Genomic DNA, 18,135 nt, shown 5'->3' with positions numbered 1-18,135 from the left:
ATCTATTGTTTAAGTGGCATTTGAAACAGATTAATATAATATGAATATATATTTCAACGAATATTTATTTTTTGGAAACTGGAATTATTTAAGCGTATAAATTTATGATATTGATATATTGTAAGCCTGATTCCTTTACTTTTTTTTTATGAATACCTGTTATTTCTCATTTCAGTATGAGGGTAAAGCTCATAATTTGTGGCACCGAGCTTGCTTATGCTTAGAGCAGATTTGTTTGGACAAAGGCTATATCCTTCAAGCTAAATCAAGAACAAGTGCAGAAAGAACTGACATTGATGAAACTTTAGATAGTATTTCTGACATGTACTTGCAGTTAAAAGAGGAAGATCTCTGGGGTGGTCTTTGGCAGAAGCGGGCTAAATATACCGAAACATCTACGGCTATATCATTAGAACAGCAAGGATTATTTGTGCAAGCACTAGAAGCTTATGAACAAGCAGCTAACAGACATCATCAAGACATTGGAGCAGGATTTAGCCCTTCCAATCTAAATAGTGAAGCAAATGTATATTATTCACAACTTCTGAGGTATTTATATATATTCCAAAAGATTTCAAGATTTAATTTTTTAAAACTACTTGTTGGTTTTTTTCCCCTTCCATAATCATTCCTTCCTTGGCTATATTGCCTCGAAAACTAAGGATATTTTTGATAAACACTTATATACTCAATTCGATTGTATGATTAGCAGTCTGAATGTTTACAAATATTGAACTTATGAAAGTATGCTAAATTTTATTTATTGCAGAAAAAATGACATTATTATTGAAAGTTGAAATCCCCCCCCAGAAAAGAGGATTATTTCACAAAAGGGGAATAGGGAAAATACTTCACAAAAATAAATGCTAGAAAATTATACATATCTCTACTACTAATAAAGATGAATGTATGTTTGTGTTGCGGCTCTCTAGGTCAGATTATTTTACCTACAACTACTAAATTTGGCACGTTAAAGGGCAGAAATGTGCACTTTGGTGCAATTTTTTTACAATTTTAATTAGTATTTTAGTTAATTAAAAATTAAGCTGTATTTTGGCATTTTTTCTTTGGTTACTTCTGAAAATATTAAACAAAATCGAATTTTATATGCTTCAAATTTTAAAAAAAAAAGTCTAATGATACTAATTTAATAGTTCTGCAAATTTACTGCAGGACTATTAAATTAGTATCATTAAGGACTTTTTAAACTGCAATTAGAGTAGAAAAATAAGTTACCAATATGCCATGTGATACATTAATGGACAATTCGGGTACAAATATTTCTAATGTGTTGAGTTCGTGCAAAATTATCAAGCAAATAAATGAATTTTTAAAATTTATTTTTGAAGCTGATTCTTTAATGCTTTTGGTTATCGTAGATTTGTTAGTTATCCCCTTCTCCCTTCTTTCGTTGAATTTCAAGCAAATTTTTTGTAACAAAAATTTTTGTTAATGTACAGAAAGTGTATATGGGGTTTCAATCTGATTGTGAACTAAATTCTAATGACTAAGCTTGTCGAGATAAACATAATTTTAATTGCAAATTTGACACTTCTTTGTGAAACCTTTGATTTCAACATTTTTGTCATCAACTTCATCTTTCTTGAGGTTGATTAGTTTTCTTTTATATGTTTATACTGCAATATTTTTAATACCTCATGTAATTTTTGTATAAATGTATTCATTTTATTGTTCATTTAAACCTTCTTATTTTACTGTTCAGTGTTTGTTTGGCATTATTTTATGAAATTCAGCATTTTTTTTTCTTAACCTGTGTTATGATCTTATGTTGTGTGACACAATAAATGTACTTTTGAAAAAAATAACACTTCCAAAATTTTGATACCTTCGTATCAATCCTATTAATCTCATTTAGTAAAATATTCTCAACTCCATAACATTTTAGCTATAAAAAAAATGGTCCAGCTATTCTATGATTAAAACTGGTTAAGTTATTACTTTTTTTATGTGTAGATGAATGATTATAAAGTTTATTATTATTATTTTTATATAAATATATAAAACTGTGTTTAATTACAGTAAAGAATAACTTCTTGTTTCATGTATTGATTGTAAAATGTCAAAAAAAAATGTATTATCTGACTGTGTGATCACATTTAAAAAAAATACCATTATCTGAAAATAGAAGCCCTTTTTTAGTAGTCACTATTTTAGTTTTTTTAATGTATATTTCCTTTTTTCTTCTGCTTCTTCTCTTTCATATTTACCTTAGCTACATTATTTAAAAACCTAATATTGGATTAGTATTGTTTAAATATCATCATAGATTAAATATCCCTCATCATTTCAAGGAAATATGCCACCAAGTTTAAAACCTTGCCTGTATTTTAAAAAAAATTGTGAAGTCTGCTTTGGATTTCATTATGAAATACTCTCCAACATTGGTTATTCAGTCATCTATAGCACTTCTTACCAGTATCTTGCATATAACATAGTATCAACAAATTATTGAAGGAACGATATTTCTAATGAATTCTAATTGTTTTATTTTAAAGTGCTGTTATCATAACCAATGCTCATATTTATTTTTATTATGAGAAATAACTTCAGTGTCTGTTGGAACCCCCCCCCCCTCCCTTCTTCCCTCCAACCATGTAAAAATGCTTTCACTCTCTGCATTGCTTTTAGAAAAGATTCAAGTAAAGCAGTTTTTGTAGTTTTTACTATATATCCATATTTCTGTAGTTACATCTAATTTCTATTGCAACTATGGGAATTCTGTAGCCATTGGAAGGTATATTATGATTACAACTGTTGTGGCTTATCCCACCTGGTCGACGGTAACATCAAACCAGGTCCATGAGCCCAAACACCTTCAAACAATGTATCACAGCCTTGCAGTGTGCTCATTGTCTCCTAATCAATGAGTCATGAGAAAAGGGCTTAAAATGCAGCTTCAAGAGGTGAAGGACGCAGAGGCACCAAAGGCTGAAGTCTGACTTTGAATCAATGCCCACATTACATTTAGCAGAGCATAATAGAATGGCCTTCACACCTTGGGTGACCCTAGCTGGAGAATACTCTCCCAACGTACTTAGCCCATTCCACCCAGGAACACTCTCCCACCACGATGAGGCAGTAATGCAGAACTTTAGGGGAGTGGTTACAACTCATTTAAGCTGTGCCTTTACATCAAATCAAATTATTTTACACGCACATATAATTGATATTCTTTGAAACATTTATGAATTCGCTGATCTATTTTAATATTTTTCATAGGTGTATGAAAGAATTGAATGATTGGTCTGGCATTCTCAATATAGGAATAACATCTAATGACCCTAACCTCATTATGGAATCTGCGTGGCGACAGCAACCAAATTGGAATACAATGAAAGAAGCCATTGAGAGAGTAAGGACCAAATGGGGTGAAACCCAATGTTTATTTAATTATTAATATTTTAAGTTTACTTGTTGCATGAAATCAATACAAAATTGGCATGAGTGTATCAATGCTTTAAAAATTAATTCATCAGTTATCTATATGCATAATTTCCAGATATTCTTTTTTTTTTTTTTTTCAAGCTGAAAAAATAAATTAATTGTAGAAAGTTGTTGAACTATGTGTCTGTTCTCCCCCCCCCCCTATTGATTTGATTGCATGTGTGTATATATATATATATATATATATATAAATAAAGTTAGAAATTATTCATGTATCAATTTTTATTTCTATAATTTAAGAATCTCTTCATTGAGATTATAACTGCTTATTATGGATACTTACCAAAGTAGTATTTGCAGATGATCTTTTTTTTATTAATCATAATTTTAAGAGTTTTGTATAAAAAACTTTTTTTAAGATTTAAAATCATAAATAAGACATTTTAGATAGATTTTCTCTCAACTAGCAGTAATACGACTTAGTCAAGATTATACAAGAAAGTTTTCCATGTTATTATGATATAAATTTTTAGAATTATTCAGTTCATGTCACATGATACCATCGGAAGAGATAAATGATACCCTTAAGAAATACAATTTTCAAAAGCTTATTTTACATATTGAAAATTAGGGTTTTTTTTTCATAAATATTAATTTCATATTTTTATAAGCAGTTTTTAAGTAACAAATAGCATGAGAAGCTGAAATGGCTAGACATTTAATTACCTCTCACTATCAAAAGAGTTGGTTTTATTAGTTCACATCCAAAACAATTGTGGTACTTGTGTATGAACTGCATGACATCGGTGAACTTTTAGCTTAACTATATGCCATTGGAGAACTTTATACTGAATAGCACTTTGTTTTCAAACATTGCCAGTAGACTAATAAGATATGTTTGGTGGTTTGGGGGAGACATTAATTTGGTTGCAATAAGGCCCACATCTCTGACTTATTTTGATCATTAATTGCTGGCATGTTATTAATACACTAGTATCAAAACTTCACAACTGTACATTATTAATTTTACAGAACTTTTCATTCTTATTCTTATTACTAACCTGAAATAAATTACCTTTATAAATTATTTGAACCTGAAATAAATTACCTTTATAAATTATTTGAACCTGAAATATATTACCTTTATAAATTATTTGAACCTGAAATATATTACCTTTATAAATTATTTGCTGATTCCTCTTTGCTTTGTAGTTCTGTTTATAATACTAAATATTGTATTCTTTTAATGCAATTATGGTGCATTGTAAAGGGCTTGAAATTACCTTAGATGCTATAAATGTTCTTTTTTGGGGGGGGGGAGGAGCGAGAGAGAATAGGAAACATTTAAATTTAATTTCTTATATTATCTTAACATTAACAATAATTTATTCAAGATGCAAAAAACAATTATTGCTTTCTACCAAAATATGCAATATTTTATCTTTCAAGTTTATAAAGATTTTTTTAAAAAAAAATCCACCTCTCTCTACATATAATCATGAAGCATATCTACTTAGTTGTGACAATATTTTCTCCCCCCCCCCCCCCCCGCTTGAAATGCTTGTCATATAAATAGAAAAAAAAAAAAAAAAAGATTTAATTGAATTGGATGTATTAATATATTTATTCACAAACATAAAAAAATGCTGCAGTCAATGAGAAAATGTTAAAGTGGAGTCATAAAAGTAGCATAATGTTTGATGTATTTACTTTTAAAATGGGAAAAACTGACTTCTTCACTTGGAGAATAAAAGGGATAAGTGCTTGATTTATCTTCAACATTTGATATAAAGTTCATTAATAACATGAAGCATTACCATTTATTTTTAATACTATAAAAATCAAATACTTGTTGAATTCGTTTTTTTAATTTACATTTTGTAGGTTGAGGTAAATTGTCCTCGAGAAGATCAGTGGAAATTGAACCTCTATAAAGGCTATTTGTTAGTATGTCATCCAGACGATCGACATTTGCCTTCTGTAGAAAAAGTCGTGGACCAATGCTCTATGCAGTGCATTCGGGAATGGAGGCGACTTCCTCATATAGTATCTCACATTCATTTGCGGTTACTTCAGGTAAATTTTGAATGAATATTTCGAAATGCTACATTTATATTTTATTTAACAATTATTGCAGCAGAAGTTATTTTCATGCATTTAGAATGTCTTTTTATTTATATGTGTTGGAGAATTCATTCATTATTAACTTTTTAAAACCTCTTAAAAGCTAGATGAGAAATGTCTCAAGTTCAAGTCAAACAGCATCATTTACAAAAAAAAAAAAAAAAAAACTGTTACATTTTAGTTTCTTCTCAAAGAAGAAAGAAAAGTTTGAGTTTTCTTGAATTGCTGCACTGCACCTATAATTTAATGTTGGCCAGTTTTCTTTGAAAAACTCCAAGGTTATATATATATATATATATATATCATATTGGAACAGCATAAGGTGGTTTGGGGATTATCTTTGTAATTATAAACCATGGTTAGATGATGAAGACAACACCTGAGCTGAATGAAACCTTTCTTTTAAATTATCTTTCCACGCCAATGGAATTAAAAAGTGTTTTAAAAAGACGCCCCTGCTCCTTTCTTACTGTTTCTTCTGACTTCTTTGCAGTGCTCAAAGTGATTCGATTGAATGAAAATTATTCTTGTTATTTTATGTCCAACACGATGCAAAGTCAGCTTCCTTTAGAGCCAATGCAAGCAACTGAAATTTTTCCTGTATTTTTCCAGAGGGAGGATATCATCAATGGTTTAAATTGTCATTTCATCATTACAAATGGAAAAATCGACAAAATATGTCAATGTATTTTGCATTTATCCTTGCTTAATCTTGTAAATTGATTGGTTTGCAGCTCTTTAGTCTCAGTTTTGGAAATGGAAAGTTCCAACTTTGAGTCGAGTTTGTCAAACATTTGTAATGGAATTCTATGCAAGTGAAATATACCAAGGATCAAGCATCGTTCAGTCAATATTGTATACAAATTTTCAGAGTGATTACTGGCTCTAGTGCTCTTGTCATTTCCTGATTGTTCAGAATGAATTGGTTTTTCTTGAAATAGTTTTTATTTAGCTTTGAGGTAAGGTATTATCAAACTAAAATTTAACATTGGTTGCTGTTTATCTATGTATAGCAGTAATAAAACTGTAGAAACAAATTTACCATAGAAATAAATGTTTATTGTTAATACATACAAAATATCATCGGCCATGGCCAGATTTCGTAGTGACCATCTAAGTGTTTAAGGTTTCAGAATGGCGAGAAGACTTTCCAACCTTGTTCCTGCTCTCAACCTGCTAGTCCTGTTCACCTTCTTTTTTGTCTTGGCACTTCTTTCTTATAAGCAGCTGCTGGTTGAACGGGACTTTCTGCAGATTTATGAGGAACTGACGCGACGGGACCTCCTGTACCTGGTCTAGGCTTTCCTTCTCCAGGGGGATGTGTAACAATAACAACATACAAAATATTAATTAAAGTAGTGAAATAAGCCTGGCAGGTTGACATAAATAAGAAAAGGATTTCAATGTTCCTAAACAGAATTGGATTGTTGCTTTTTGTTTTATAAAAAAAGCAGGCCCATAAATATTCAAGTACAAAAATATTCTGTTTATTGGATTATGTCTGCTTGTGTAGGCAGGTCCCTTGTCGAAAATAAAGTGTCCAAAATTGTTTTTGCATTGCTTTATCTTTTTTTTATTCATTTCACAAATGCCTGATCTATCAATTTTGCTGTGCCAGCCAATTCCAGAAATGACCAAGATTTTACTGTATTTAAATATATTCCAATCTATACAAAAATCAGAAAGGAGCAGATTGTATACTTAATTATACAATCTTAATTACTTGGAAAATAAGTTAAAATAGAAATTGTACAATCTGTTTGCTGATTAGAATGGTATTTATTTCAGGCTGCTCAACAAATCATTGAACTTCAGGATGCTGTTCAGATACACCAGGGTCTGCTACCAACCAACCTAGGTCGCCCTCCGAGTCTGCATGACATGAAGGCCACTGTTAAAACATGGCGCAATCGCCTCCCTGTCATCAGTGACGATCTGTCTCATTGGAGCGAAATTTATCACTGGCGACAAGAACACTACAAAACTATAGTGACTTGTTATGAATCCGCACAGAATGGTCAGACTATTGAATTGCAAGCTAACCATGCAATGCTTGGTGTTCATGCTTCTGCACAGTCGATAATCTATTTTGGGAAAATTGCACGAAAGCATGGATTGAATAATGTATGCTTGGATGTTTTAGGACAGTAAGTGCCATTAAAACAGTTTATTTGATTTATCATTATTTTTAGCTATTCCTTTTATAAAAACTGATATACAGCTATTTTTGTCAGCCATCCACCACCATTGTTTTAAGTTGTTTCCATTTGAAACCACCTTTTCCAAGCCCCCCCCCCTCCAAACAGAGGTTCATCTTTTCATGATTCGTTTTTTTAAATGGTTTTAATGCTTTTTTGAAGATTAGATGGCAACCTGGAGCTTAATTCTCTCCCCCACCCCCCACCCCTCACCATTCAGATGGCTGTGCTTATTAATAACAATTACACAAAAAAAGTTTGATTTTGAAGGAATTGTATAAATATTTTATGATAGGAAGCCTAAAAATCACATTATTGATTAAAAACATTTTTCCTAACTGTACAATGTTTACAACTAGGCAAACAATCTTTTCATGAAAATTTTTCCCCAAATAAATGGTTTGCAATTGATTTCAGTTATGTTTCTTTTCAAATGTTCTATGAACTATTCATTTCATGTGATGACTTTTTAAAAACATTAATGAATGTTTTTAAGGTTTTGTGGGAAGATCCATTGATTCATATACATCCACCTGTAATGCAAAATATATATATATATATATATTTATTTATCTTTTTTATAATGATATTTATAATTCCATTTCCTTTTTCCAGGATACATTCAATTCCCAGTGTGCCTATAGTAGATTGTTTTCAAAAGATTCGTCAGCAAGTTAAGTGCTTTTTACAAAAAGCTCATGCTGCTGGAAAAACAGATGTCCAAGAAGTGAGTGCAATTTTTTATTGTACTACCCATTTTTTTAAAGAATACAACCAAATAAAATTCATAATAAATTGAAATATAAGAATTTCTAATATCAAAAGGTTTCCAATAGTGATTAATATAACTTGTTTACTTTACATGGTAACTAAAACCTTTGAATCCTGGAAAAATATCTTTAATTGAAGTATGTAAAATACATTACAGAATTTTTCTTGCCAAGTAAACTGTTGAGTAGAAATCCAGTAGATGATGGATTCGGTTGTGTAGTAATGTCTGTTTGTATCCTTTTGCTAAATGTTGCTTCTCCTTGAATTACCACAATCACTACTTAAAACGAAATTGGCATATTTGCAGTTTGAATTATGAGAATTAATTATTTACTTTATTATAGTGATTATGTTTGTAATACAAACTCATATTATTACTTTCATGTATGCATGGTGTAGAATCCTGCCTTTGTTCGAAAAGCCGCATTTGCGGAAAATGTTCATCTGTCTGCCAGTCTGTGACAAAGATAATACAGAGACTTTGTGTTAGATAGTTGAAATTTGGTATACAGTCTTTACACCAAACTTGCAGATTTCTATCAAATGTTGAGTAAAATCTGTTTGGAGGAAGTTTGTTTATCTGGCTATTCGAATATAAGTTAAGATAATTACTAAATAAATTACTATACAAAATTCGGTTCACAGATTTTAACATCTACAGTGTAGATACATCAAATTTTGAGCCTAATCCAACAAGGAGTTAACCACCTGTTGTCTGTTCTTTCAGAAACATGTAAATGCTATAACTGGAAAGCCCTAATGACTTAAAATATGTCAAATTTGGTACAAGATTTTATGACTATATGAGCAACTCTTTGTCAAATGTTGGTTTCAATAAGTTTTTAATCATAATTTAACATACACTTCCTGCTTTTAAAAACTAGATTATGACATGCTGAGCTTTTAAACATAATTCATGATTCAATCCCCTCCCCCTTCTTTTATATTACATAGTTACTTATTGCTAGTCATAGATTTTTATCAGATATCTGCTGCCATATGTTACCATATATGAAAGATAAGGAAAATTATACCATTTCGAATAATGCTGCATGAACTGTAGTCTCGTTTTCATTTGAATGAGCCTATGCAAGCCACGAAAGGGTTGTGTTCTTTTCTAATTTTTTATGTATTTCAGCATTCATTACTGAGTACAGCATTTACTTACTACATAGTACAGCATTTTGTCACTTAGCATATCATAAAAATTAATTTTATTCATTACGATAGCTTTACTTATGTTTCTTCAAAGGCAGAGTTTAATTTCATAAATTATGTTTGATTCAATCCTCACAATTAATGTAACTTTATTTGAATTTAATTGAAAGTAAAATATGCTACTTGTAAGAAGGATGATCGTAACGTGGAAATTAAATTGTTTGTGATTAATGTAAATACTTGCTGATGTGTATTGCTATAAAATTGCATTGAAAGGTCAAAGTAACATATTAATTCATGTATTTAAATTATTAAACTATTAAGTGACAAGACCATTTCATATCAGTAATTATTTTGTTGCATTTAATAAAATTCACTTGATTGAACTTTATTTTTAGTCAACTCAAGCTTTGCATGAAGGACTACATGTAATTGATTCTACAAATCTTAAATACTTTACTAAAGAAATGACTGCTGAATTCTACGCATTAAGAGCTGTATTCCTTGCTCAACTTGGACGTTTTGAAGAAGCCAATAAAGTTTTCAGTTCTGCCTGTCAGCTGCACGACACTTTAGTTAAAGCATGGGCTTTGTGGGGCGATTACTTAGAACAGCTGTTTACTAAGGAAAAGCCTGAAAAGTTAGTATTTCTCTCAGATTTGATTTTAAATGAATTTTGAATGCAGTTGATTGATTATGCAAATTAGATGTTGCATTCATTCTGTCTGTATCGTGAACAAAAATGTGTTTTTGTGTATACTTGCAAGAAGTATTTAAAATTGATTTGTAGTGTTTTATAAAACCAAGAGACATAAATTGCTTCTGAAAACATAAGGGCCTTTGATTATCAACTTGTTATTCTGGAATATTGCTTGTTTGATTTCAACAAAACCGTTCTCATATGGTCTTCTTTATGCTGATGCACGAGCATCGTAAGGGGGTATGTTGGAATATAATATATCTTAGGACTTAGAAGACTTGCCAGAAATTATAAGTCATCCTCTCTCAATTAAATGTAAAAAAAAAAGGAAAGAAAAATACATTATTCCAACGAAATATAAGAACTTGTAGCGAACTTGCATCCTACTTTTATATCTTTTCGATACTGCTTACAGTTTTAAACCTTATAAGAAATGCTACATCTTGAAATGCTATCATATTTACTTTTATAATTTTTTTGCTTTTGATTTATATGGTTGCATCTCCAATGGTTATCCAACACTGTTTTTAGACATTGCAATTTATTCTACAAAAGGATATTGCATCGGATTAGTGCCCACATCTTCTTATTTTCAATAAAATCGTTTTGTTCATTTTACTTTCCATGCTTTATCTAAAAAAAGCTAAAAGTTTTAAAATTAAAAAAAAAAATCATCTTTTTAATGTTGCTAGTCCCCCCCCCTAGTTCTTTTCCGTCAAAATTGATTTTATTTATATTTCATTATATTTATAATTTTTTTATATTTAATTATGTGTCTATCTACCATTGTTAAAAGCTAAAGAAGAATTCTTATTGTCTTTTTAATTTATATGAGAAGTAAGAAAGTGAAAATACAAAATTAAGGAATAATACCACAATATATTATACATTGTAAGTGGCAATTTAAATATGTTTACCACTTGGAATATAAAGTAATATTTCCAACAGTGAAATTCAATCTCTATCTAACATTCAAGGCAATTCATTCAAGTTTAAATTTTTAACTAATAGGAAATTTTATAATAGACATTTTTCAGTGTTAATAAAGTTTTTGAAAAAAACTTGTTTAAACATCTTCATTTTCCTTGATTTAGCTTCTTTAAATTATCTTGGCTAAATGAATTTTGGGCACTATCATATTAGTTGCTTGTGCAATATTGTGCATGTGCAAAGGATTTTTAATTTTAAAAACTTAACTACTTAATTCGTATATTTCACTGTATTTTATAAGAAAATTTGTTCTACAATTCTTATTTCTATTGAGGACATAAAAATTGGTATTCAGATTGTTTTAATAGATTTTGAATTTTTTTATAATTATTAATTACATTTTTTAAAGACTTTTTTTCCCTTTTTTATGTTCAGTCGTACAATGAGCCTTGGTGTCTCAGCATTGGTCTGTTTCTTGCATTCTTGTCGACACCAGAATGAAAACAAATCTCGAAAATATCTTGCTAAGGTAAGTTAAGATTCTTGCTTTTATTTAAGTTGTTTTAAATAAGGTGAATGATAAATGATTGTTGACAGATTAGTAACAGTGTGCCACTTAGTGAAAGGTCTTAATTTAAGTTTGACAGAACTATGATATGATTTAATTTAACCAAATCAAATTAATTTCATAAATCTAAATTTTAGTGTGATATTTATTAACTGAATAGTATTTTGTTTCTGAGAATAAACAAAATTTTAGAAGACATCCTTAACTAGTGTAATTAATATGATGTTTTGCATAAGGTAAAATGATTTTTTTTTTTTTTTTTTTTTTTTTTTTTTACAATGATGCTACACATGCAAGAGTTTATTACTTTTTCTTAAATAAGTATGAATTCCTCATTTTTAATTTTCTTTCCTTCTCATGAATGAAATTCATGGTTTCTTTTTTATTCCTTTAATTGTGCATGTTATCTTGATGTGAAGATTTTTGTTTAAATGTATAAAGAGCTTATTCAATATACATTTTTTTAAATATGAATTCAAGGTTGCTGAAATAATTTCAGTATTAAACTGATACTTAAGTCTTGGTTTTTTACTTTACCAATGACAATTTAAAATCACTCTATCCCTCCACATTTTATAAAATAAAATCAGTTTTGTTTGTGGACTGTGGTGTACATGGTATATAATTATCCAAGCTTAATAATATTCATATTGTTGCAACCATTTGGAGAATTCATTTGAATTTGTGTTCCATCCAAAACGAACAGAAATGAATGGAGTGAAAAAATAATAATGTTAAAAAAAAAAAAAAAGAATTCTTCAAGCCTATTACTATAAACAAAGGTACATATTTTCTGAAATAATTTATTCTCCCAAACTTTTGAATATTTACTAAAAATGCATAAATTTGGAATTTTTCTTAAAACAAATGTAAAAGACAATAGGCAAACTATAACAATAATGATCTGGTTGCAGATTTAGAGGGTTGCAGTTAAAGACCCAACTTAAGTTTCAGGATGTATTTGTATATTTCATTAACTTGTTTGGAGACAAATATATCTCCCTCTTCTGCTGTATAGTTTGGTATTGCCATTTCAGATGCCATCCTTTAGTTCGAAATTATGAGCCTCATTCTTGTGTAACTATTGTAATAAGCATTGTTTGACTATGTCTATACTAATGAAAGGAAGCATTATTAAATTTGTTTTAATATCGATTTCTCTTAGGTTTTATGGCTTTTAACATATGATGATGAATCTCAACAACTAAGTGAAGCTCTTGATAAAAACAGTGTTGGAGTGCCTCCTCTTCAGTGGCTACCTTGGGTTCCACAATTACTAACCTGCTTAATACGCAATGAGGGAAGGCAAATGCTCAACATCATTAGTCAAGTTGGAAGAACATTTCCCCAAGCCATATACTTTCCAATTCGCACTCTGTATCTTATTCTAAAGATAGAACAGCGTGAAAAATGTAAGTATTGGAATTTTTAACTTCTGTACTTGATTATTATTATTATTATTTTTTTAGTCCCAAAAAGTAAGAAAGGAAGATCTTGCATCTTAATGTGTAGTTCAGTCAGTTAAATAATTTATATGGTTATGGGTAACTATACATTTAATTGCTTTCATGTTTTTTTAAAACCTCTTAACTCTTTTAAGTCTAGTGATACACATTAATATCGGTTTTTTCCACCACTTTGAGACAATCAAATTTGTCTGAAAATGGTTAATTGTCTACAAAATTTTTGTAGGATTCATTTCTTCATGACACTTGGTTCACCTTTATTGTTGTAAGAGGGCACGATGTTATTTAGCTTGCTTCTAGCAATGTCGTTCACAATTATTGCAAAACATAACCACGTTTCATTTCTCTTTTAATTTTACTACTTTTTGTGAAAATAAAAATAATTTAATGCTAAATATTATCTTAAATGCTTCATTTTTATTGAAAATTAATTAAAAGTGGATTTTTATGTGTTTCGCAAATATTAAAAATGATTTTTTTTTTTTTTTTTACACAATCTAAAAATACGAACATATCACTGTCACTGAACAAACATATCACAACATAAGTAAAAGAAGAAAGAAAAAAAAAAAAGAAAGGAAAAAAAAAACAATACAATTTATTTAATAAATAAGTAATTAAGAAATGTTTTATTCTAATGTTATTAAAAGAAAATTTCAATATTCATACAAAAATTAAAATTTGTTTACTTTGCATGTGATTTGTCACCATTAGTTCCATAACCTAATAGTTAATTTCTTGTTGTATCAAGCAGTTTATATACTAACTACTCTAGATTGCTGTTCTATTCATTTGTTTGGAGCGATAAAAGTATTTTACAATCAATATCCTGAAAAAATTCTAATCGAAAGCTGTTAATTTTTAGATAAAAGAAAGACCTAGACATTTGAATGCCATATTATCGTAAATTATAGTTCATTTTAGAATTATATAAAAATGTACAAATAATATTCATTATCTATATGAATAAATAATATTCATATTAATAAATTCATTTGCAATTAATAGTGATATTTCTATTTAATTTGAATGCTGAATCTGCCTCTTAACTGCATATGATTATATCCTTTTATTTATTTCTCTTTGAAATAAATAAAATAGTGCTAAAATTTAAACATTTTACCCAAACGACTGAATTCAAAGTACATTTGATTGGAGTTTCTTTCAGATTTATACTGAAGCATTACTGTCTAATTACAGTCAAGTTTTGAAAAAATTTTGAATAATCCCTGCATTTCTTTGTTCTTTCACTGCATGTTATGAATGTATCTGGTTGGTTGATTGACCGTATCCTCCAAACATTTATAGATGTCTGGGAATGTAATGAATGCATACTTATCACTTGTGAAGTCGGATGAATGAATATATTGCAAAAGTATGCTATTTGCATTATTTATCCTGTTATGATGAAACATGTAATTTGTTTATCGTCAATTTAGATAAAAGCAATAATCCAACTGTGGCTGGATTAAGTACATCTACTCCAAGCAGTCCAGCAGTTTCTCTTAGTGGAGATGCTTCAAACCCTTCAGGTAATTATATTTATTTAAATTTCCTTACTGGGTTTTTTTTATCCCATTATAGTCTATGTATTTTCTGTAGGCGGTTCAAGGTCACATTTTCTACCTTGTTATTGGTTGCCTGGTACCAGTAACGTGGTAGAAAAATGTGACCTTGAATCACCTACACAAAATACACAGACTATTAAAAAAAAATTCTAGTAAGCAATGAGATCTCCTCATTTTAGGCATTTTTGAATTCATGAACCACTTTAAGGATTATATCTGTGGTAGGCAAAATTTAAAAAGAAATTCATTCAAATCTACTTTAGCAAACTTGAAGTTATCATGTTAGAATATTATTTTTACACAATATAAATTTTGATACCGAGAATTGGATTTTAAACCATAATTGGTCACACAAAACACATTAATAAAATGAAATCTCCAATATATTGACCAATATTGTTATCCAATATTGTTATCTTTCTCCAGAAGAATTTTCAATAATGTGATTAGAGTTAAAAATGGATAGTGGCAATATTAAATCTAGACTTGAGATTTTTTTTAAAATTGTTTTCTTATATTTTTAACATTTTTTTAGTCTTGATTTGAAGCCAATTCCAATAATCAATAATCTGCAGTGACCCTCATCTTTATATTTAACTTGTTTTTTAACATTATAAACCATATCCCTGTAGCAATGTTATGTTCTCACTTTAAAAAAAAAAAAAATGCTTTGAGTTAGACAGGTGAAATATGGTATGGTATTTTCAAATTTGCAAATTTCTGTCAGATTTTGCAGCCCCTGTTTTCTCTTTTATTTTCCTTTTTGTTATGTATGCATTGTCACATTGCTTATCAAATTTTTGGCAAATTGTTTTCTTACAATACCATGCTAATATTTCAGCGTTTTTGAGCAAGTTTTAATCAGTGTACATTTAAGTGTGTTTCTGTTTAGAGAAAATGGAGTTATTTCGACACATATTTTTTTTTTTTTCATGTTAATATAAATAGTAAGCAATCAGATACATATATGGAAGTAAATTGTATTCACTCCGTGGTGTATTTAAATAAGAAAAGTGATTTTATAGAGAAGATGAATGACTGAATCATATTGCTACAATTTTTTATAAGCCTAGTTAGATAATTCACCATTAATATTTTATCAACTTCAATATCATTTTGTTTTAAAAAATCCACATTGTCTATATGCCTATACAAATATTCTGATGTGTTCTTAATTATCAGATTAGATCATGTAAAATATTCTTTTATTTCATTGTTGTTGAAGCTTGAAGTATATTCAGTTAAAGCATTGTATTCATTTTGTTATAATCAATGATATTATTCTATGTATTATTTCAAACTAGTTTTGCTAATTCTTTTATGCCTGGGGCTATAGTTATTTGAAAAAAAAACAAAATAAAAAAAAATATATATATATAAAAAATAGATTCGAACTTTAAATGGGATGAGTAACTATGCCTTTTTAAAATTCTTAATTCCATGTAAAAAATTTCCAAGAAAATTTCTAACTTGACATTCCTGTTACTTTTTTTTTTTTTTTTTTTTTTTTTTTTTTTGCCAGAATGATATAACAATTCTATTTCAAATTTGTTATAGAATTGTTATATCATGTCAATAACATTTTATTTCAGAAGTTATTACTATAGAGTAAAAACATTTAACAATATAATCTTGATATAAATAAGAGTCCCTGTGACTGTATTTGTTTATATATGTTCCAAATCCTCTGAACAACTGTGTCAAATTGAACCAAATTTCACTCACTTATTGTCTAAAAATATTGTCAACTCCTCAAAGTGCAAAAATCAACTATTCAATTAATTTTAAATTAAATATAATTCTGCATTTTTTGATCTTTGAACTATTTTACTGTTTTAATTTTTCTTTTAAACAATGCTTTTTATTGGCTTTAAACTAGTGATTTAAGCTAGTGATTAAAAGTTTAAGACAACTGGTCAAATGAAGGTATAACTTTAGTTATACTTCATTATTTATGAACAAAATTTGTAATACTTATATAACATATTAACAGGAATTGAGAAAATTAGCTGTTGGTGACTTTTAAAAATCAAATGATTCATTTGATATTCTAATTTAATTTAAAAACTCTTTAATTATAAATATATTTTGTATATTATATTTTATGTAAAAACTTTTCCATTGAAATTATATATGAAAGAATTTTGTTCCAATGTTGGAACAAAATTAAAATAGCATTATAGAAGCACTGGAGTTGCTCCTCTTTACAAAAATGTGTATGGGAGTTTATAATGATGTTAAACTGAGTAATGATGACTTTAAAAAACAAAAGTTCTTGCTGTCAAATGGAGGAAGAAAAAGAAAAAAAAAAGTGTCTAACAAGTAATTTGTTTGATCAAGAAAATTGTGTTTTTTTTTTTTAATAACTATTTGTATATTTAGTTAATAATAGTCCATTAAATAATTTTAATGATATTTGGAAATATGTATTCCTTAGTAATTTGTTGATATTATGTTAAATGTAATATATCTAGAAGTGCAATGTTGGAGAGTGTAATTCTTTGTACTTTTTTCGAATTATGGAACTTTTACATAAGATTCCAAATGAAATTTTATTAAACTGTTTTGAATTTTTTTTTTAATTGCTCTTCTGATTAAAATGCTCTTTCTTGGGACCTTTGATGCTTTGTCAAGGCTTCCTCTCCTCAAACGCTTTAGAATGTATTTTCTTAACAGAACTTTCCTCATCTGCAGCAACATCTTCTGAGTCTTTGCCAATCAGGGCTACACAACCAATGTGGCGGTGTAGTAGAATCATGCACATGCAGCGGGATATTCATCCGACGATTCTATCGTGCTTAGAAGGCATCGTAGATCAGGTTAGTTAGTTGTTTCTGAATACACACTTAGATGTGCATTTTCTTAACCTTTACTTAAATTTTCTTAAATTATTTTATTTTTCAAAAAAAAAAAATCTGAAATTTATATAATCTGTCGGTGCTTTTTAATTCACGGTGAAAGAACCAAAGCTCGCCAAATGTAACACCAAAACAAAGTTGGCATTTCAACCCTATAAACATGTTCCTGAGTTACTAGAAGAAAACAAACATCGGTTTATGCTGTTCATATTAAAAGATATAAAAAGAATAGACAAAGATTAAAAGAATGTCAGTATTATAACCAATGAATTGCCAATTCTTCACCATTACTTAATAAGTACCAATATATCAACCAAACAAAATAAATAAAATCTTTAAGAAAATCATTTTTCAAACTTGCTAATCAATTGATTCAAATGAACCATCAA

The 18,135-nt window shown here is 28.8% G+C and overlaps 1 protein-coding gene across 3 annotated transcripts in view; it reads left to right on the top strand.

The window, feature by feature from the left end:
- The window catches only part of LOC129956456 (transformation/transcription domain-associated protein-like), a 123,916-nt gene that overhangs the window by 87,382 nt on the left and 18,399 nt on the right, over positions 1 to 18,135 (top strand). For 2 of the 3 annotated variants that reach the window (XM_056068343.1, XM_056068341.1), the window contains 10 exons: positions 176 to 549; positions 3,241 to 3,373; positions 5,290 to 5,481; positions 7,318 to 7,676; positions 8,343 to 8,454; positions 10,055 to 10,296; positions 11,722 to 11,815; positions 13,020 to 13,266; positions 14,760 to 14,852; positions 17,565 to 17,707. In XM_056068343.1, the coding sequence (XP_055924318.1) occupies positions 176 to 549; positions 3,241 to 3,373; positions 5,290 to 5,481; positions 7,318 to 7,676; positions 8,343 to 8,454; positions 10,055 to 10,296; positions 11,722 to 11,815; positions 13,020 to 13,266; positions 14,760 to 14,852; positions 17,565 to 17,707 (1,989 nt within the window). The remainder of the gene's footprint in view (positions 1 to 175; positions 550 to 3,240; positions 3,374 to 5,289; positions 5,482 to 7,317; positions 7,677 to 8,342; positions 8,455 to 10,054; positions 10,297 to 11,721; positions 11,816 to 13,019; positions 13,267 to 14,759; positions 14,853 to 17,564; positions 17,708 to 18,135) is intronic. The other variant, XM_056068342.1, reaches the window with a different exon arrangement.

Source organism: Argiope bruennichi, chromosome 11, assembly GCF_947563725.1.
Source record: "Argiope bruennichi chromosome 11, qqArgBrue1.1, whole genome shotgun sequence".
Taxonomy (NCBI): Eukaryota; Metazoa; Arthropoda; class Arachnida; order Araneae; family Araneidae; genus Argiope; species Argiope bruennichi.
This window is presented reverse-complemented; position numbering and strand designations above follow the sequence as displayed.